Source organism: Notothenia rossii (assembly GCF_949606895.1).
Source record: "Notothenia rossii genome assembly, chromosome: 2".
Classification (NCBI taxonomy): Eukaryota; Metazoa; Chordata; class Actinopteri; order Perciformes; family Nototheniidae; genus Notothenia; species Notothenia rossii.
The window spans coordinates 31,674,193-31,696,217 of NC_136904.1; the positions used below are offsets into that span (position 1 = coordinate 31,674,193).

A 22,025-nucleotide genomic window follows, 5' to 3' on the forward strand; every position below is an offset into this window, starting at 1 on the left:
AAAACTTGAGCCATAGGCAAAGAGTGGCATGGGGGTAGGAAGGTTTATGGTGTAGTTTTCATTTCTCATGTGTTTTTCTTTCAATTAAGGACCCCTTTGTAATAATGCTTTCTATTCTCTTGGATTTGTGTGTCATGATAATCTTGTGCTTTTAAAGTCCTATTTAAAAAAAGAAAGGATTACACTGTACTGTAAACATATCAAATTTTCCGATCAACCCTAAAGCAACAAAAACCTGCCAAATAAAAACAAATGGGATGGGTGACATGCATCAGAGCTTTTGTTACATAGGGCATCTGGTTGGAAACGGCTACGTCTCCAAATGTGTGTGGGTGTTTGCTTGTTTGTGTGTGTGAGACTGACAGCTAGTCAGACTGAGGGACAGGATGACTGATGACTACCGCCCTCTGCTTGGGCAGGTGAGTCTCCCAGAACGGATAATAAGGTTAAAGAGAAGGGGCTGCCATTCATTTGACTTCACACCTCGACCGCACACAATGAGTCAGACTTTGTGTGTACGAGGGAGACTTGTTGTTTATTGTTACTTTTTTTGTAGTCCAACTATGTTTCCCTCAAGGTGAAACATCAGGGGTGTGGGCACAAAGAAACCCTCCACAGCAGAGAAGTTGAACATGGCCACTTGACAATTTTTCTTGTTCAGGGTTCCTCTCAAATGTAATGAAAACACTGTGGCTGAGGACCAATTTGACATTCTGGGAGAGTTTCTCCAAGGAGAGCTACCACATACCTAAATATGCTCAGGGACACTAGCCATCCCCCTGTACAAAAACTGTTTTCAAGAAGAGACTATATACAGTGGGGGAAAAAAGTATTTAGTCAGCCACCAATTGTGCAAGTTCTCCCACTTAAAAAGATGAGAGAGGTCTGTAATTTTCATCCTAGGTATACCTCAACTATGAGAGGCAAAATGAGAAAAAAAAATCCAGAAAATCACATTGTCTGATTTTGAAAGACTTTATTTGCAAATTATGGTGGAAATAAGTATTTGGTCAATAACAAAAGTTCATCTCAATAATTTTTTACATACCCTTTGTTGGCAATGACAGAGGTCAAACGTTTTCTGTAAGTCTTCACAAGGTTTTCACACACTGTTGCTGGTATTTTGGCCCATTCGTCCAGGCAGATCTCCTCTAGAGCAGTGATGTTTTGGGGCTGTCGCTGGGCAACACAGACTTTCAACTCCCTCCAAAGATTTTCTATGGGGTTGAGAACTGGAGACTGGCTAGGCCACTCCAGGACCTTGAAATGCTTCTTACGAAGCCACTCCTTCGTTGCCCGGGCGGTGTGTTTGGGATCATTGTCATGCTGAAAGACCCAGCCACGTTTCATCTGCAATGCCCTTGCTGATGGAAGGAGGTTGTCACTCAAAATCTCACGATACATGGCCCCATTTATTCTTTCCTTTACACGGATCAGTCGTCCTGGTCCCTTTGCAGGAAAACAGCCCCAAAGCATGATGTTTCCCCCCCCATGTTTCACAGTAGGTATGGTGTTCTTTGGATGCAACTCAGCATTCTTTCTCCTCTAAACACGTCTAGTTGAGTTTTTACCAAAAAGTTATATTTTGGTTTCATCTGACCATATGAAATTCTCCCAATCCTGTTCTGGATCATCTAAATGCTCTGTTGCAAACTTCAGACGGGCCTGGACATGTACTGGCTTAAGCAGGGGGACACGTCTGGCACTGCAGGATTTGAGTCCCTGGCGGCGTAGTGTGTTACTGTTGGTAGCCTTTGTTACTTTGGTCCCAGCTCTCTGCAGGTCATTGACTAGGTCCCCCCGTGTGGTTCTGGGATTTTTGCTCACCGTTCTTGTGATCATTTTGACCCCACGGGGTGAGATCTTGCGTGGAGCCCCAGATCGAGGGAGATTATCAGTGGTCTTGTATGTCTTCCATTTTCTAATAATTGCTCCCACAGTTGATTTCTTCACACCAAGCTGCTTACCTATTGCAGATTCAGTCTTCCCAGCCTGGTGCAGGTCTACAATTTTGTTTCTGGTGTCCTTTGACAGCTCTTTGGTCTTGGCCATAGTGGAGTTTGGAGTGTGACTGTTTTTGTGTCTTTTATACTGATAACGAGTTCAAACAGGTGCCATTAATACAGTTAACAAGTGGAGGACAGAGGAGGCTCTTAAAGAAGAAGTTACAGGTCTGTGAGAGCCAGACATCTTGTTTGTTTGTAGGTGACCAAATACTTATTTCACACCATAATTTGCAAATAAATTCTTTAAAAATCAGACAATGTGATTTTCTGGATTTTTTTTCTAATTTTGTCTATCATAGTTGAGGTATACCTAGGATGAAAATTACAGGCCTCTCTCATCTTTTTAAGTGGGAGAACTTGCACAATTGGTGGCTGACTAAATACTTTTTTGCCCCACTGTATATGATGCAGGTTCAGCTTCCACAGTTTGCTGTGTAGAAAATACAGTTGTTGCTCCAAGTAAAAATCAACAATTCTATCAATGGCTGTTGGTATCTTCAGTTTGTGTTTAATGTAGGGAAGGCAATTTCATACTTTCATACTACAGGACTCCTGACATTACCATTGGTAACACATGGTTTGGTCACACCGAAATAATCATTCATTACACAGTTTCTTTTTTGGAATGTGGTAACAGCTAAATGTATTGTTTCTTAAAGTTGTACGCTAATCCATTCACATTAAATGCAGCAAGAGATACGCACAGAACAGTAGCTGCAAACGACAAACGTTCCACATGCACAGACACAGGCTTTGCCTCAACCATCCAGCGGCATTAAAACTCAAACACTCGCATGAAGAGACTTTTCAGACGAGAAAAAACAGCCAATGCATTTCTTGCTACAAGTCAAGGTTTACAGTATATCAGATGTCTAAATGTACTCTCAAAAAATGACTGAAATGTAAATGTTTACTGACTGGACTTTTCCCATTGAATGCAAAGGACGTTATAGTCTCGTTGCGTTTTGTAACTAACATGTGATTTTCCATTAACAACTCCTTTAGTTGTTAATGCTGACTAAGGTATTATGTAACTAAAGTTTGTTAAAGCCTAATCTACTCTCATGTCCGTATTTGGGCGTCAATGCCATTAAACACCATCAAGCTAGCAGGCCCATCACTGGTGATTGATCTTGGAGTGACAATCTTTATTTAGCCTTTGGGGTACTCGGCTCTCCTCCCTCTCTCCCACTCTCTTATCTGCTCTGGACTGTTTGTTTTTTCAGTGTGCTGAGAAAAATAACCGATCAATGTCGTGAGTTATGAAATGACAGTGGTGCCGTCTCTCAAACACTGCCACAGCAGACAGACACTCATTTGCCCCTTCTCCTCCACCACCACAGATACAACACATTCATCACCCATCTCTGTCTATTAGCCCTGTAACCACTGTCTGTCAGCTCGCTCCAACAACTCTGACAACTGGACTCCTGTACTAGAATCTTTCCTTTTTTTTCTTTCCTTCACGTCCTTAATTATCATAATAAACACTTCCAGGGTTATCTATAAAGCAACCATTTTCGGATATATGGACAGTTAAAGTAGTACTCCGCTCTTGCTTTTCCAACCCCAAGCTTTTATTAATTTATTAGGTGTCATTTTTGGTGTCAGTTTTCATCTATCCATTTCATCTGTATATTCGACCAATCCAGGGATAACACCTTCATTTCGCTTCACAAAAGACACATTGTGTACTTGCTTTTGTTCGGAATTAATTAAAAAAAATGATATCCCCATTTTCACTGATCGCGTTCCACTCAAAATAGACTACTTTCCTTAGGGAAACATCTTTAATCAAACACATTTGATCATAGATTAATTTATGTAGTAGTAGTTATTTTATTTATGGTAGCCCATGGCTCTCATGATATACAGAGCATGGATTTGTAGACCTTTTAAATTCGACGTTTGTAGACCTTTTTCTTCTACATATTTCAGATGAATAACACCATAAACTAAACAGACTGTTCTAATATACCTTCTAACCAAACCAGTTTAATGTTCTTGGTTATCAGATCATGTTTTCCAAGTTTTTTTCCTTTTCATTCATTTTGTCAATCCTATACCCCTACAAAGTAGATGATGGTATACAAAGACTTTGAGTTCTCTGAAGTGATGGATGCTTATCTATTCTTAGTTAGAGAATTCCCTCTTGTGCATCCCTACCATTGCTTTGACCCAATTTGGCCATTCTGGGAACATTAGAGGCATTAACCCATGATCAAAGTCACAGCATGTTGAGGTACCATTATTCCACATAAAAACTGTTGGGAACAGAATGGTTGGGTATAATGCAGTGACGAACTGGGACATAAATGATAAGTGATTTTAAAGTTATAATCCTTACGATTTCAGTTCAGATTAATTTAGCAGTACAGTTTAATTAGGTCCTTGAAATTTGGGGTCGGCAAACACTCTTTGGGCAGTTATGAAAAGAAAACAGAAGAGCAACTGGTGTGTCTACTGTATTCACAGAGAAGAGAAAAGAAACACCTGAGTCGAATAATATTTTTGTGAAAACATTTAAATTATATTTTGTAATTGACGCTTATTTAGATTCAGTGGATGATCAATCTTCTACCCGCACATGGTAAATCCGATTTTCTTATTTTTAAAGAATTAACATTTCATATTTAATTTAATTGACACTCTGAAGAACAAGCCATCTTCTGAGGCAAAAATAAATGGAAGAATTACACACTGGAACAAGCGAACTTCCGGATATCCCTGTAGTAATGAGACTACATGGCTGTAAGACGAAACCATTCAAGTTTAATACAGTCAAAATCCATTTACCCTGGTCAGAAAGTCTATTCTTGTGACAACTGTCATTTTTCCATTTTATACCGGCAGATTGGAGGGCAGCTTTTGAAGTCCTGGTCACTCTGAGAAATGTCTGCCACTGCCGCCATGATGAGAAGTGACTGGAGGATTCTTAGATTTATTAGCAATGTGCGAGCTGGTGTCTTCAGAGATTACGCCCCCTATCCTTCACCGTTCCAACGGCATGTCAAGCACCCAATTTCAATTTCCCTGGTGAGAGGATGGGAAGGCTCTGGCTGGCGACCCCCGCTCGTGACCCTGGGGTTTCACGATGGATGGGGGAGGTGGAGGGGGGACAGATACGGGATACTCATGAATTAGGGATGACTTCAGCGGAGCGTTCAACTTTGGCCGTCCCGCCTGTATCGCCACAGAGAATCTCCCTGATAAATGGGCATCAACGGGAAGGACTGCTCTTCCTGGTTAGGTTTTCAGAGGAGCTCATGGTAGAGTTTAGCCCTGTTTAAGCCTATTTAAAGCATGGATCACATCTGCTGGCACCTTGGATTCTGCTCACTCATCAGTGGTTACAAGACAAACCTGAGATTAAGCTAAGCAAGTGCTTTGAGGATAAGTTCATGCCTGTGGTCGAGGAGTTCAAGGACTATTGGAAAGATGGCTTTTCATAGATTGGTGGTTTTCCAAACCACTTGCGTATGCAAACGTTTTAGTTTCAGAATAGACCAAAATAGTAATTATAACCGTTTTGTCTTTATCAAGCTTTATCTTGTAGAAACCCACTAAAAAATGAATTTGAAGATTTACTTCTAAAAGTGTAATTCACTTACATATAACATTGATACCTTTTGGTATTCATTGCCAGGCTCTACTTTTACACACTGGTTTGGCTGCTATGGCTGAATAAATATCTGAAAAACAGAGCCCTCATTAAGGTTATTACCGTAATTTTCGGACTATAAGGCACACCTGAATATAAGCCGCAGCAGCTAAATTGAATGATGTGTACATATATAAGCCGCACTTGACTATAAGCCGCAGATGTTTTAATGTTTAATTACCATATGTAAGGGTTCGTGCACAGAGGGGATTGTCGGGAAAGAAATGGCTGTTTGAGGAAGCTCCCATTTATTAACATTTCAACAAACAAGTTGCATATTTGCATAACGTATTCAAGTGTTACCATTTAGTGCAATAGTAGCTACAGAACATATACTGTGCTGTGTAAACTTTACTGTATCACATAGCGTTTCAGACACACAAACTTTTCAACTTTCAAACTCCCAGCGCACGTACCGGCAGTGATCTACAGCAGTGGTTTTCAACCAGTGGTACGGGGACAAACTGTCTCGCTCTCGTAATGTCTGTCTGTCTTGCTCTCGTTCTGCCTCTCGTACCACTCTCGGTTCCACTTTTACTTTTGCGCGCTACCTGTCTCACTCTTTTCCGGCCTCCAGCTTTTCCTGCTGGAGCCCGCCGCTTAAAGGTGGGGGGCGCGGACCGGCCATAGAGCCCATAGAGTTAAAGGTGGTGGACTGTAACCTGTAAAATCCATAGATTTAGGAGGTCCCCTAGTGGCCGTTAGCTGTAAAAATCCATAGATTAGCCGCACCGTTATATAAGCCGCAGGGTCGAAAAATGGGGAAAAAAGGCGCGGCTTATAGTCCGAAAATTACAGTACTTACACCTGTGCTGTTCCTGCTAAGGTCAAATATCTTCAGTGGATTTTGATGAATCGTACATTAATGATGTCCAGACTTAAGCCATTTGTCCCCATTACCTACTTGCCACCACAAATGAATTGACACACCTTTCATACACGCCCTGTCTTACGAAACAGTCATTTATCCAACTGTGTTACTTTATCTTTATTCCTACTCAATAAACTACAAGATAATATACCAGAAATGTGTTTAAACCGAGCGAATATGAGAGGTCTCGGAAACAAAAATATAATTGGAGGAGGTTGAACCCTCGTGCACAAGTATAAGAAATTCAATATATTCGATCATCTTTTTTCAAAACAACAGATTAGAAGTTGATGACGTCTGACGGAACTGATTTTATTTGCCTCAACTTTTTTGAAAACTAACAGGAGCATTTACTTCCTCAGCTATCAATGTGAAGGATCATATTTTTGAGTGGCAATCGATCTTGAATAACCTTTTTCATTTGTTGATGTTACGAGGCTTGCAAGACTTTGAATGCTGAGGTTTTATATTACTAAACTGGTCAAGTATTTGGGATAATAATGTACTGACCATCCATTCTGAGATGATGATGTCCACCTTCTCCACCGGCAGCTTGATGTCTTCTATGCGCCCTTTGATCAGAGTGATCTTGTCCTCCAGCTGGTTGGACCTGTGGGAAACATGCAGAGCTCAGTGTCAGAGGACTAAGAGGAACATTGCCTTGCGCTTGCTGATGGTTCAAGTAAGCCTTGTACTGTAGTTTTGCTGTGATGCACAACATCCAAAGCCCCAATAGCGACTACATTATGTATAATTTTTTTATTTGTTTAATTATTATTGGAAGCAACATTGGCCTTCATTTGGACTTTTGCTCAAATTCATAGTCACTGCTCACTTCTGAAGGAAATTCCTGATTGTTAAGCAGCTAAATGATCTACTATGCTGTGCTGTACAAGTAGTGTACAGTGGTTTTATTAGTTTATCAACAGCTGTATATTTTGCGAGCAGGAAAGGACAAAAGCAGTAATCTTGTGTGTCGTGAAGCCGAGACAAGAAGCTAAAAGATGCTAAAACACTCACTAATGCTTAAAGGACCTAAAGTTAGGGGATGACCATCACGAGAGCAAACCATTTATACATTACACAAAGTCACTTGAACCATGTTAATTACCAACTCAAATCTGCACGCATCACCATTTTCATCTTAATTTAAAAAATGGTCATGGGTGCAGATTTCAGCCTCACTAATCTTGCTTTAAGCCACTGAAGATAGAGCAGCTACCTTGCACGAACATTTCCGTCACATAAACTGAAAGTAAGCTTAACGTAATGGACGATGTGTACATATATGCATACTGTGCAGCAATATGGTTCCAAAAAAATGTTACCCAACCTTTTAAACGTGTACATTATGTTCCTCTTATATTCGGAGCCGTGTAGGCTAGAAACTGTAATTGTGGGCCTGCAGGGGTGTCAGGCTCAGGTAGGGACAGTAAGATCAGTGCCGCCGTTTAAATGATCCTTCCTTTCAGAGCGGCCAGTCCGGGTATCAATCTCTGTGAATATTCCATTATCATGACAGCTAATGTTACAGAGGACAGAACAATTACTCACAGCGGCCCAGAGTGCATTTCTGTGGCAGCGATCCTTATCTTGAACTGTCTCTCCCCTCTCTGCTACCGCTGCTATCACCTCCTCCCAGGACCCAGCGCCCCCCCCCCCCCCTTACCCACAGCCCTGCACCTCCTACACCTTTCACAAGAGGGAAACACTGTAATCTCATTATTGGGGTAATTTAGAGGACAATGTCAGGACTCTGGGGAGAGAGTCAGTATCTGTGTGTGTGCGTGCGTGTGTGTGTGTGTGTGTGTGTGTGTGTGTGTGTGTGTGTGTGTGTGTGTGTGTGTGTGTGTGTGTGTGTGTGTGTGTGTGTGTGTGTGTGTGTGTGTGTGTGTGTGTGTGTGTGTGTGTGTGTGTGTGTGTGTGTGTGTGTGTGTGTGTGTGTGTGTGTGTGTGTGTGTGTGTGTGTGTGTGTGTGTGTGTGTGTGTGTGTGTGTGTGTGTGTACACATTTCATCATAGGAAACCAGTGTCTGCGAATAATTGCTACAATTTGATGTTGAATCTGTCCTTTTTAAACAGGTTTGAATTTTCCTCATCATTCAGACATTTGTGCTGTAGTTTAAAAGATAGCAAATTGAAAATATCGTAAACATTTTGGATAACTCGTATATTTGCCAACATTTATTTTACAAAACATACAGTATAAGGGAGAAAATAATATTTTATAGTTTTGAATATTTAACTTCTTAGTTTTGTCGCATTTCCTAAACAGGAACTGAGAAACTCCCTTTGAAGGGTACTCTGGGATTGAAGCCTTTGCAGACCATTTACATGCACAAAATACCTATGTAACACTACATGCAAGGGAAAGCCTCAAAGAGAACAATAGGGCCTCTTTGATAAACAAACTGATAGTCTTTAGTACATATAACCATTAAAAGTTGAATTCCATTCCTCCACATAAAATGTTGTCTAATTTGTGTCCACTTTGTTCTCACAATTGAAAGCATTCTATTGGATAATCCATCAATTCTAGCCATTTAAAAAAGCTATTTAGACATTATCCATTAAGGAAGTGACTGTGAAGGAAGGAAGTCACATCTAGCTTTTCATTTAAACTTCGGCGACGGTGTAGACAGGAGATGGATGCTCCTGCCCAACCAACAGGAGCCACTTTAATTACAATCCTGATATTAACATCTAGAGGAAGGGGTGGGCACACAGAGGCCATCCACACACACACAGAAACAAGAGCTGTAAAACCACGACCCGAGCAGAAAAGTAGATTTAAAGAGAGCCCAGGGCAAGAGTCTGTGTGTTTTAAGTATGTACGTGTGAGTGTGCAAGAGTGGGGGGGGGGGGTGACACATCTTTCTTTGGCTGAATCTTCAACGCTGGCGAACCTGCAACGCAGCCAGCATGCCAACGCACACTCCCACAGCGAGTCAGCGGTCTGTAAAATTAAAACGTCCTTTTCCTTCAGCAAACCCCGTTGTTTTGCTTATACGACACTCTCTTACATAACGGTAGTAATAGCAGTCATAATGGCCCCTAACTCAAAAATGCATTTTAGAGGCAGGGGTGTGATGGAGGAAGTGGCTGCAGGTAGACGTAGGGACATGCTCTGTGGAGGTAAATGGCTCCAATGTGGATAGCCAGCTGCTGGAAAACTGGAAGAAAACGCAGCACCTGAAATTGGACTGAGAACTTTATTAAAATGGAACCAACAGAGGGTCATCTACATGTTGTGTGTGTGTGTGTGTGTGTGTGTGTGTGTGTGTGTGTGTGTGTGTGTGTGTGTGTGTGTGTGTGTGTGTGTGTGTGTGTGTGTGTGTGTGTGTGTGTGTGTGTGTGTGTGTGTGTGTGTGTGTGTGTGTGTGTGTATCTTCTTGGTCGAATGCACTTAAGTCGCTTTGGATAAAAGCGTCAGCTAAATGCAATGTAATGTGTGTGTATACTGCAGGGGAGAAAAGGCGAGGGGTGAATGAGTCAGACCGCGAGTGTAAATAATGTGCGTTATGGCCACGCGACTGATAGCGGCTCTATTGAAGTCAACCAGCTGCAACAAATAAAAAGGTGGCTGGAGGTCACACAGACCTTTAGTCCCACAATCCTCCGCTGCAAACAGGGGGAACAAGCCATCCGCTCTCAACTCTTGAACAACCTCTATGACATGCAAGGCACTGGTTGAGCTAGCAATACCGCTAAGTAAGCTAATCTGCTAGCATGTTAATTGCTGACTGGAGAAAAACGTTTATTTTTTCATTGCTGAGAGAAACATTGATGTAATTCAATCAACTTTAAGTGTATTTGGGTGGAGGCAAACATAAATAAACACAAATAGTTATTATTTAGTTTTAAAGTGGGTCTTACCTGACTATGTCCATGGCCTGATAGATGATTTCTGATTGGTCGACTGCTATGACCTTCTTGGCTCCTGCTCTGGCAGCGAACATGGACAGTATGCCAGTCCCACAGCCCACATCGAGCACCACCTGCAGGACGAGAAGCGAAGGAGGTGTGACAGGGGTAAGAAAAAGATCCCTGTAAAAAAGTGCTCTAAGTCATTTGTAAATTAATTTATGTTGAGATGAAATCCCATGATAGGCGGTAAAAGGACTCTTCACTGACGTTGCCGTTGTGTTTTCTATAGAGAGTGGATGCTAGGCGGAAGCGCTACCCTCTGTGTTGCGCACTGCTTGAAGTTGACGTTTATCGCTGTGCTCAAAGTTCAAATTATTTCAACGCTTTTTTTTTACCGCTGACCTTTTGGCGCAAAACCAATCAGATGACATCTGAATGAAGCAGCGTAAGCTAGCAGGGGACAAAACGATAAATACAAGGAAAACAAATTGACAAAGGGATACTTTCCAGGATAGTAAGAATAAAGAAGAGATCTTGTTGCATGTCTTCCACAACTTGGCTCTTTTTGTATTTTTGGTACGCAGATTAAAAGTAAAAGGCATGACATTTCAGACATGGGCCCTCATCTGCTGAGCTATATATACTTTTTTGTTTAATTAACAACAAGATAAATGCTAAGGAAAGTGGACCATCAGCCACTGTCACAGAAGCTGGTATGGCACAGCGGAGATTGTTCTGAAAGATTTCATAACTTTGATAACCTCTAGCTGCTTTGGCATCCACTTTTTTTCTCACATCCCAAATCCAGCCATCCAAATTAATGTTTTGTATGTTGGCCTGCTTTGCTCCACAGTTTTACAAATCAAAGTGCTCCATCAAAAAACGTTTCACATCCACCCACAGTTGCCGAGTTTTCTATTTCAGGTTACAGTTAATTTGTTCATTAGCTCCCGGCTGATGTTAAATGGCTGAGGCACAGTTCAATGACGATACACGTCTCTATATCTAACCCTGTGTTTATATGGGTCTCTATTTGGGGCGACTTTAACTCCCCTGTAAGCATCACGCTGCCTTTATAGGTTCACAGGGGGTCGCCAACAAACTGCTGACACAGCACAACTCCGGACTGCTTTCTCCATCTTTCTGTATACCGCTCAGCCACCCACCCCCTGTTAAAAGTACTGAAACAAAAAGATCCTGTTTTGTTCTCCATCTAGTGCTTCCTGTAGAAGGTGACACTTCCCTTTCGCTGTGACAGGGATAATGTACGTTCCCATCAACAAAACCTGCCCCCCTCCTCTACAGCCTCATCCAGGCACTAACCAGCAGCCGCCCATATAATGGATGGTCATGATACAGGCCACTGCTTCCTGCAACTAAAGGCAATGGGGAAAGAGAGGGGTGGGGGCCAGTTGGAAGGGTTTTTTGTTTTTTTTCAGGGGAGGGGGTTTGGTAGTGGATTGCCTGGACCTGTTATCAGCATTCTGCAGTCTACATTCAAGGCGCTAATAAAGTAACACTGTGTTTTAAATCAGACACCATCACCTTATTAATTTCTTCCCTGAAAGATACACACGCTTATTTCTGTTAATAGGCTTGGCTACACATTAAAACAGATCCCCGGCTAATACTGTATGCACACATTAAAGCACATATCTGTTGGCCTGTGTTCAGCAGGCTCACCTTGTCACGGAACACTTCAGGGTTGCGGTACATGAAGTCACGGTAACTCTCTGTTCGCACTTTATCCTGTTGAGAGAATATTCGAAAAATGAAGAACATTACAAACAGACACAAAGGGAAAGAAGAGAGAGAAAAGACTAAAAGAAAGTTTGCTGCAGGGTTTCAAATAGTTAAAAGGATTGTTTAAAGTAGGGTTGTATGAGGTGCTAATCCAAAGTGTCTACAAGCCATTATGTCCATCTTTGATTTTTCGAAAGCCACCAGACTTGATTGAAAAAAAAAAGTAATTTAACCTTGTAGAACACAGGAGTTGCTGGTCTACCTCTTTCTCAATGAGTTCGTTTGTTTTATTGTGGAAGTAAAAATGTTGTCCTAGTCCACAGCAGTACAATGCTTTGCTTGGATGCTGCTACTCCTGTCTGTTTCTCAACACTGTAGGTAATACATTGACTTTTATAAGTACCTCATACAGCCTTACTTCTATTCTCTTTAAGGGAAGGGTTATAAATCTAACCTTTAAAAGGATTTTATATTCTTCAAGTTCTACGACTATAGTTTCTATTAGGATGCTTATTTTGTGATATGAAGCTGAATTTAACACAGGCCTTATCAGGAGAAAGAAAAAAGCTCAGAGCATGGCATGTTACACGCTTTTCAACACAGGAACAGATAACAGCAGATCAAAACAGAATGTGGGGAATTCTTGAAAATGTTTATGTGATAGATATAACTGGGACTACAAAACATACAATGTGTAGAATAAGTCAGGTCAGTACACACTAATAACATGCCAATCAAAGATCAATTCAACTATGATGTTGCAGTAATGACCAAAGAACACAAACATTTATGCTACATCACAATGTTAGAAAAACCAACCTTCATGAAGTATCATAACATAGAATAGCTATTGTAGTCAACATCAATTAGCTCTAGGCTAATTACTACAAGATTTGTATTTTGTGGAAACATGTGGAACAGGTTATAGACTTAGCATTTAAATTCTTTTTCCAAAATGATTCAACCTTGTTTTTATGACCAACAGCACAGCTGCAACGCAAACATTTTTGGACTTGTTTGCAGATCGTATTTGTCAGATTTGCCCTAGTGATAATGTTTGAAAGGTAGGTTATAATGTGTTTGAATCTATCTCAGTAAATGACTGACATGCCCACATGTACATTAAAGGTCACCTATCATGCTATCTTTAGGCAATAGCACAGGTCTCAGATATATACAAATATATAAAAAACATGTCTATGAAGTGTTTTGCTCAAAATATCAAACAGATCACCCATTCTAGCCATGCCTCATATCTCTCTATTTCACTTCCTGTTTCAAAAGTGCTGATTGTATGTATAAAGCTTTAAAATATAAAAAGATTGATACAAAATAGAAAAGGAGGGGGCTGAGCTCATGCGGGATATTCTACCGGCAGATTCTGCGGTGATGAAACGCCATATCATGGATTATCAAGGATTATTTCTGAAACAGTATGGAGCTCAAAGGCTTTCTCTCTTGCCGGTTTTACCACAAGGTAAGTTCTTTTTTTATTTCCTGCTTCTTCACACACATGCTCTCCAGTACAAGTAAGCTCTGAGTGTTAGCGATGCTAATGTAACCATGCACTGACCATATCACGTCCAAAACAGTCGGGCATTGTTTCTGATAGCAACTTTCTGATAGTGCCGTGGGTCCACATTTTCGATATTACGTCCTATCGGACGCAAATCTGGATCAGCTCCGTTGTACCCCCGTTTTTAGAGATTTGGGTACGGAGGAAAATAGAGAGGGTTTTATTTTCTGACGCTGCGTGAGTTCTCTGACACACCAGGGACACATATTTATGTATAAAAGACATAAAAAAGTGCATTTTGCATGATAGGTCCCCTCTAAGAGAGTCATCTGTCACTCTAATTGAACTCTCTCTCTCTCGAGCCCTCTGTGCTTTACAGTGTTTCCTTGCTGAGCAGCAGCAGAGGGACAGTTACACTAGGAGGGAATTTCAGTATAGAAGATCCAGACTTTAGAACAGCTACACTTGAATGCATTCTTCCCCCAAAACCTTTTTGGTCCATAAAGTGAATGTTCTGTAAAAATTAATGCTACATACTGAACACCAGGTATAGCAGTTTAAATACAAAAAATGTAATCAGATTTTAGTATATGAACAATTTCCACCACGATGGAACACTAAAACTCTCCAAAGAAACAAATTAAATGATTCGATGGGATAGCTTCATAAAGCAAAGTTAGACAGGTTAACTTAAATATTAAATCGGGGATAAATTAAGAGTCGTTTAATTTTAAACCGAAGCAATGTACGTCTAACTCACTTCATATTGTGACGCCACACACATACTGCAAAGCCCCCCTGTCAATTGTACTCTGCCCCTTTGAGTCGGTGATGGACTTTACAACCTGACGCACTAGCACATACATGACGCAAAACTTAACAGTCCTCAGGACCAATCAGGACGGCCAACAGGAATATTTCAGCACTGCGGTAAGTAGAACAGGAAAGGAGGAGACAGAGAGCTCCCCCCCCAAAAACACATCCCCTCTGCCTTGTGACACTTTGAGGTTTCAGCGCTTGAGCAGTGTAAAGATGTATTTCCACATTTCGAACATCGGCACTGCTGGTGTCTCACATGAGAGCGCGACATTTATTGCTGATTTATCACTTTTGAGAAAATGACTTGTCCTCAGTAGCAAAGTGTGCATAAAGATGATCGTTTTCATATGCATGCTACATGGAAATCTTTCAGCCAAGACGCACGCTGATGAGCACACTTTTACTCTGCGGAGATTTCTGCAGCCGTGACTCACAACACTGCGATGAGATCTGCAGGCCCGGTGTGCGTGCGTGTGTGTGTGTGTGTGTGTGTGTGTGTGTGTGTGTGTGTGTGTGTGTGTGTGTGTGTGTGTGTGTGTGTGTGTGTGTGTGTGTGTGTGTGTGTGTGTGTGTGTGTGTGTGTGTGTGTGTGTGTGTGTGTGTGTGTGTGTGTGTGTGTGTGTGTGTGTGTGTGTGTGTGTGTGTGTGTGTGTGTGTGTGTGTGTGTGTGTGTGTGTGTGTGTGTGTGTGTGTGTGTGTGTGTATATATGTTTTTGCAGAACACAGACCTTCAGCATCTCCTCATGGATGCTATAATGGCCGTAGGAGCTGAAGTAGGCCTCGTCCTCGTCCTCTCGGAGCTCGGCCACGGTGCCCAGGTTGCCAGGTCGGCCGGTGTCTGCGTTCATCACCAGACCCTGAACCAGCAGCCTGCGAAAACACGGGACAAATCTGCGTTTCACTTCTCATATATATAGATTTAGTACACGGGACAAGAGCAGCGACCAGAAAACAGAAAGCACACACAACCTTCATGCAGGACGTAGCAGTAAATGGAGGAGATGGGAGGCATTAATCTTTCTAACTCTCTTCCAACCCCCCCAGCCTCACTCTTTCTGTAATTTTCCCTTATTGCCCCCCTCCTTCCTACCTCCCCTCCTCACTTTAACCTCCATGCTGCAGTGGAATTTTCCTTCCTCCTTTTTTTTTTATAAATCTTTTCCCTTGCTCCAAACTTCTTCCAGAAGGTATTCTAGTGGATGTTTCTGCAATACTGGGTTCACTGTGGCCCTCTGCAGGCCATTAGGGGGAAGTGCAGAAGTAAACACGCAGAACACACTGCAAGCTTAAAAGGGTTGACCGTAGGGGGTGCTCGATTATGGCAAAAATCATAATCACGATTATTTTGGTCAATAATTGATATGACGATTATTAAAAACGATTATCCATTTATTGAAAAAAGAAATCTGAACAGTATATTTTTAACAGTTCCTGAACTTTAAGTATAATTCAACTGAAAAACCAATAAAAATATTATTTAAAAAATTATAATTCATCTTTTTTTTTTTTATTAAATAAAAATAATAATCTTTTTATTTTGATTACGTTGTTTTCGTAATCGTTGCAAGCCGAAATCGTAATTGAGATTAAAATACGATTAATTGCACAGCCCTAGTTGACCGTAGACTGTATACCAATGTTGACATGAAATCAATTGATAGGTCAACCTTATTACATCTAGAGCAGGGGTACTCAAACTTTTTTATTTAAGGCCCACTTGTGAACTTTATACAAGGTCACTGGTCCGGATCAATGCCAGTAAAGTCACCCAAATGCAATGCGTGTCACGCTCGCGAACACAAGTAAATATATATGCACGTTAGGGCTGAACGATATATCGTGTCATGGCGATAACCGCGATATGCGCATGCACGATATTCACATCGCAGGGATGTGCGATTTTATTAATTAATTTGTTTGTTTTTTTTGTTTTGGGACGTGCGATATTAAGTAGGTAAATTAACTCAAACACGTCATGTTACAATTATTTTGCTTCTTGCTACAAAAGAAAAACTTGCGGGGCTCTCATGTCAGCGGTACTTGAGTGAGTGACATGCAGGCTCTTCATGCACAGCAAACCACCAATCACAATCCTTCTAGATCAGATCACAGCAGGCCCCGCCCAGCTAGTATGCAGGCCATCAAAACACCGGTAAAAAATGAGCTAGGCACAGGAGGACAATACCGGCGAGAATGAAGATTTACTTCCAAAAAGAAAAGCAACATCTGCCATCTGGAACTATTTTGGATACAAAAAGGTTCTTCTCTTCTTCATTCACAGATGAACCCCCTTATTTGAGGGTAAGCAACATGCATCATCAGGACATGTTCATGACTTAAGGTATGATGAGTCAACCAGTTAAGATCCAGACGTCCGTGACTCAAATCCTTCATCCGGTTAAATACAGTTAAAAAAAAACGCAATATATATCGCAGGGGAAAAAAATATCGCAATGTCAGTTTTTTTCAATATCATGCAGCCCTAATGCACGTTCATTCTCACAACGCATCAGAAAATATACATTAATTTACATCAGAATCAGAAAGTTTTTATTTTGTATAATTTTTTTTATAATGGGACACAGGGTTCGGCCCGGATTGATTTGTAGTTCGGTCCGGATCCGGACCTTATCCGGAGTTTGAGAAGCGCTGATCTAAAGGTTACAACAACAACAACAAAATACAGAAATCTCACTGACTTGAGTTTCTGCATGTCTTCCAGGGATCTGGTCAGCGCATCCTCAGCGGCCTGTACCCTCTGCTCCTGTGCATCATGGGACTTGGCCCCAGACGACTGGCACGCCGACAGGCTTGACCCCCCACAGAGATCCTCAGGGTCTGCCAGAAACACAGAGCGTAAAGGCTGAATACAGTGAATAACACAAGCTCAAATACAGGAAGACAAAGTTTACATTTTGTGTATTTTGAATTTTGAGCTGCATGTTTATCGAGAGTATTTCACAGGGCTACTGCACAAACATCTTAAACATCAAATGTAAGGACTTTCTCAGGCCAAATGTTCTCAAATTCAAGTATCAAACACTAAATAGTTTGAGACCAGGATAAGGTTGATTAGAGCAACATTAAAAAATTGTTAAATTAATTGTTAAATGAGAATTGGCAGACTTTACACAACTTCAAAAAGATGCAGAGGTTTGCATGTGTGTTCACATCTCAATTGTGCTGGGTTACAGTAAATCTAGCAATGACTAATATTTCTGGAATAAAATCTTTTTCTTGATCAATATGAATTCAAGAACTTTTAATGATCTAGGTCTACCGGTGTCTATTTTTAACGATCGTCAAGGCCTTGATTTTCTTTCTTGAAATTCACAAACTCCTACGGGTTTTAAGGACCTGTTTTTTAATCTAATATTCAAACCTGCCAGTGGTTTTGGGAAAACTCTCATTACTCTTTCCAAGGTTCATTAATTAGATGTTGTGTGTTTGCTTTTATTCCTGAAAGGATGTTATAGCTTTAGATTTTCACCAGTTGTTAATAAAGCCTGAGCTCAAATATCAATTACAAACATCATCAGAGAGCAAAGGCTTCTTGCTGCAGCTGCCATTTCCGCACATTTAAAACCATACAGTGAGAATTGCACAACAGAGCAGACAGATAGGCTTAATTCTACAGCCAGGCTCGGTACTCAATAAAAAAAAGGTATAAAAGTCACACTTTTTCTAAACAGGAAAATATATATCACTCCCATAACTCCACTAACGCTCTCTGCACCTACACCCAAAACTAAATCCTGCTCCGACTTTTTTCACTCATTTCGGAACAATAACGCTAATAGTAAAGGTTAAAAACAGCTATACAAGAGAAATGTAATCTACAAAATTCAATAAATATTTTTGTTAACTATACTAAATGATTATGGAAAAAACAAAAACGACTTTTGTGACTGTATGTGTGCACAACCTAGCCCAACACCAGGAATGTCTTTAAGTAGATATTGAGATACAAAAATGTGCATCGTTATTCACATGTCTACAATTTATACTTGGAAAATTATATATTTTATTCAATGGCACTTACTGAACATGTTTCACCTCTTTCCTACGGACCACCGCTGAGCAACTGCTAAATGTGAATGTGTTATGCCTTTGTGAGAACCTTACAAGACACTAGTAGTTTTGAAAATCTAATACAATTTTGCAAATATTGTCTAATGAGACGGACATATCTATCGAGATTGTAACTGAGTTCATTCAAACGAATGCAGTTCCGTACCTGTCTGCAGGAGGGGGTCGTCCTGGATAACTGGCCGCAGGAAGTCTTCACTCTCCCAGGGTAAAGGACCATCTGGCAGCCCTGCTAGACAGGCGGCATCACATTTCTGCAGAAAAAAAAAACAATCAGTCCTATTGCACTTTTTTTAAATGTATATTTCATTTAGATTTAGTTAGCTATTTTTCACTGCATACTTTGTGATGTTTTTTGGACGAAACGTTAGCAATCTCTATGCACAGTGAACACAAGCTAAAAACCAAAGTCCCAAACATCAAGGAAAAACCAAACAATATATCAATTTAACAATATAGTGTGAACATGAAATCTTGTGACAGATTGTACTTACTGTTGACCGTATGAAGTTGATCATCTTTATGTAACCATAGTCATCTAGATCTAATGAGGGAAAACAAAAAAGTGAGCCATTTTTAAAAAACTGAATATTCCTCTGATTGACACGAAGCATTAGTGCCTGCTTACTGTGTTTTCTCATCACGCCCACCAGGTTGAGCTGGTGCTCAACAACGCAGTGCTGCAGGGTGGCCGGCACGGAGCTCAGCAACCTAAAACATACCAAGTGAGAAAATATGTTTAATTAAATGTATACAGTAAACTTCTATGTGTTCGTCTTCAAACGTCGTAACGGATTCTGAGATGTGTTACTTTGCCGTGTAGAGAATTGACTGGATCACAACCAGTAAAGCATAGAATTACACCCTGAATTGTATGAATACAAAACAGTTGGTTCGCCTCATTTGTGGTGTAAAAGCCAACAAACCAACCGCGGTATTTCATGATAGCTGATAAGGAACTTTAGCATGTTTTTTAAAAGGCTTAATTACTAATAAATCGAATTAGCTGATTGTAAAAATGGCTCAGAAAGCAATCTTAGAACTGATTGCAATAAAGCCGTGTATACAACCAGAGTTGGGTGTAGCGCGTTAAAAAGTAATAATAATATTACTTTTGTCGGTAACGTAGTTGTGTAACGCGTTACTTTTATAATTCAGTAATCACACCACAGTTACTAAGATTGCACCGACACGCGTTACTTATCAGTCATAATCACACTGACAGACAAGAGGGGTTTCCGCCGCAGGTTTATATAGGCTACGTAATCTGCGTGATTTGCGCGTCCACATCTCCACGTGCAGTGCTGCATAAACATGGCTGAGTCAGCGATAACTTCCGAGGGGTGGAGGTATGCCCATTATTTTGAGTTTGTCCGAAGAATAGACAGGAATGTGACAATGAGGTGGAAACTGTGTCCAGGCCAGAAGCTGTTATCCACTGCTGCAGGGACGTGCACAGGCACGGGCAACGGCCCGTTTGGCCTTTTTGGCTGACCTGCCCCTCTGGAGAGAGCGAGAGTTTGTTTTTCTTTTTTCTGTTGTGGCCGAATCAACATGATAAGCCCACAATTAGTATTGTAGCGTCTCGCTGCGGGAAACACACTTTGTCAGCGCTGTCACCAGCCGGTGCGTTAAGACCACCTCAGTGTCGGATTTTGGAAACTTGATTTTGAGTTGTCTCATGGCGCAGTTAGGGTATAAGGGACAAACCAGGGGACTTTACTTCCTCTTGATATTGTCGGTTATTTACAAAAAACACCTAAATATAGCCTACTTGTTATTGAGCTTCTGTCTTTCTGTGTCTTTTCATCTGTGAACTCCCTCAACGGGGCCGCTCGCTCTCTTTTCTTGCTCGCCCTCTCACGAGTGAACAGTTCAATGTCCCGCTTCATTGTAGGAATTAAGCCATGTCTCTACCACTTTAGTTTGCCATCTCTGTTACTAAGTTATGGAATACTTAATAAATAGGCTAAGTAGGCTAATTAGATACCTTACCGTTACTGCGCTCATAAAGAATGATAAGAATAAGAATAATGCGTCTTGAACTGGTTTCATTAATTAGTGTCTTTACGTTTCACAGACTGTTAGCTTGTTGTGGTAGGCTGGTAGCCTATTTTATTAAAGAGCATATCAAAAGAAAGACTTGTGTTATGTCTTCCTTAATGCAATAGTAATTGGGGGTGCAAGTGGAGTCTCGCAGAGGCAAAACTGTGGTGTGCTTACACTGTAGGTGCGCCGCAGTCTGCGTGATCTGCCTGTAGGGAGGGGCGGGCCGGCCCTGCGAGTAAAGTAACGAGTAAAGTAACGAGTTACTTTATGTAGAGAGTAACGAAGTAGTGTAATATATTACTTTTTTTTAAAGTAATATGTAATATATTACTTTTTTTTAGTAACGACCCCATCTCTGTGTACAACCCATTAAAGCACATCAACAGTAATCACATATTGTCCCTGTTTAATAGGTCAAAAGCTAGTTAAACTGCTTTGCATGTTACTGCTCTGTGTACTTAGTCAGTTAATTGAGTCGAATTTTAAAGTGAGTCCCTGCGATCCCAAATATTATTCATAACATGTGGTTGATTTGAATTCAAATGATATACCAAAGAACGACAAATAAAAATAAATACAATTTTACATTTAAAATAAAAATGTAACAATTCATTTTTTTTATTATCTTTGATTTTTATTCTGACCTGAAAAGGGAGATTACGTGTTTTATTTTTTGACATGTATGACCAAGCCGACTGTTTGCGTTGTTGTTGTATTGTATGTTATGTTTTTCACAGCTGTAATGTAACACTGTCACATTACAAACAACAAAACCGCTATATCATCATTGCTTGTCAATTTGTGTTCAAAACTAAAAAATGTAAAACTGTGTTCAATCAACAAGTTATTATATTTTTTAGTAACTTTTGTTTGACTACTTTGGTTTCGTTTGTAAAAATGTAATTGCGAGTAGGACTTTGACCTTAACTAAAATGCAACATGCATCTTTTCTTGTAGGTGTAAATTAAAGCAAACCACTCTATATCACAGTCCTATGGTTTTAAAACCGGTACTAAACAGTAATGACATTTGGCTGTGCAGACTAAAACCAAAGTAACTTCTTATGCATGTGTTTGAGGTTTCGGTAAATAGACACAACCAGTGAAAGAGAAGTCTGACAGTAAAGACGTGCTGTAAGATTAGTTGAAAGTCATCTCACCTGTCACAGAACAGACAGGTGACTTTAGTTGGCTCACTGCCATCTTCATCCATACACTGCCACAGCTCCTCATCCTCAATGTCTTCATCCTCACCGTCAGAGAGCTCGGGCATCTCGTCTGCAACCCCGTCACAGTCTGTAGAAATAAAACCTCATTACAGCTGCATGCACACGGAAACTTTTCGCTGTGTTTTAGTAAGCTAGTCCTCAGACATTAGCATCAACGTTGCAGCTAGGCAAAAGGTG

The 22,025-nt window shown here is 40.7% G+C and overlaps 1 protein-coding gene across 2 annotated transcripts in view; it reads right to left on the reverse strand.

Annotated features, from left to right (window-relative positions):
* Positions 1-22,025, reverse strand: part of prmt3 (protein arginine methyltransferase 3) — a 70,837-nt gene that overhangs the window by 48,442 nt on the left and 370 nt on the right. For both annotated transcript variants that reach the window (XM_079662464.1, XM_079662463.1), the window contains exons 2-10: positions 21,780-21,915; positions 19,200-19,282; positions 19,066-19,115; positions 18,720-18,825; positions 17,182-17,320; positions 15,211-15,352; positions 12,088-12,153; positions 10,414-10,535; positions 7,049-7,148 (exon numbers count right to left, since the gene is read on the reverse strand). In XM_079662464.1, the coding sequence (XP_079518590.1) occupies positions 7,049-7,148; positions 10,414-10,535; positions 12,088-12,153; positions 15,211-15,352; positions 17,182-17,320; positions 18,720-18,825; positions 19,066-19,115; positions 19,200-19,282; positions 21,780-21,915 (944 nt within the window). The remainder of the gene's footprint in view (positions 1-7,048; positions 7,149-10,413; positions 10,536-12,087; positions 12,154-15,210; positions 15,353-17,181; positions 17,321-18,719; positions 18,826-19,065; positions 19,116-19,199; positions 19,283-21,779; positions 21,916-22,025) is intronic.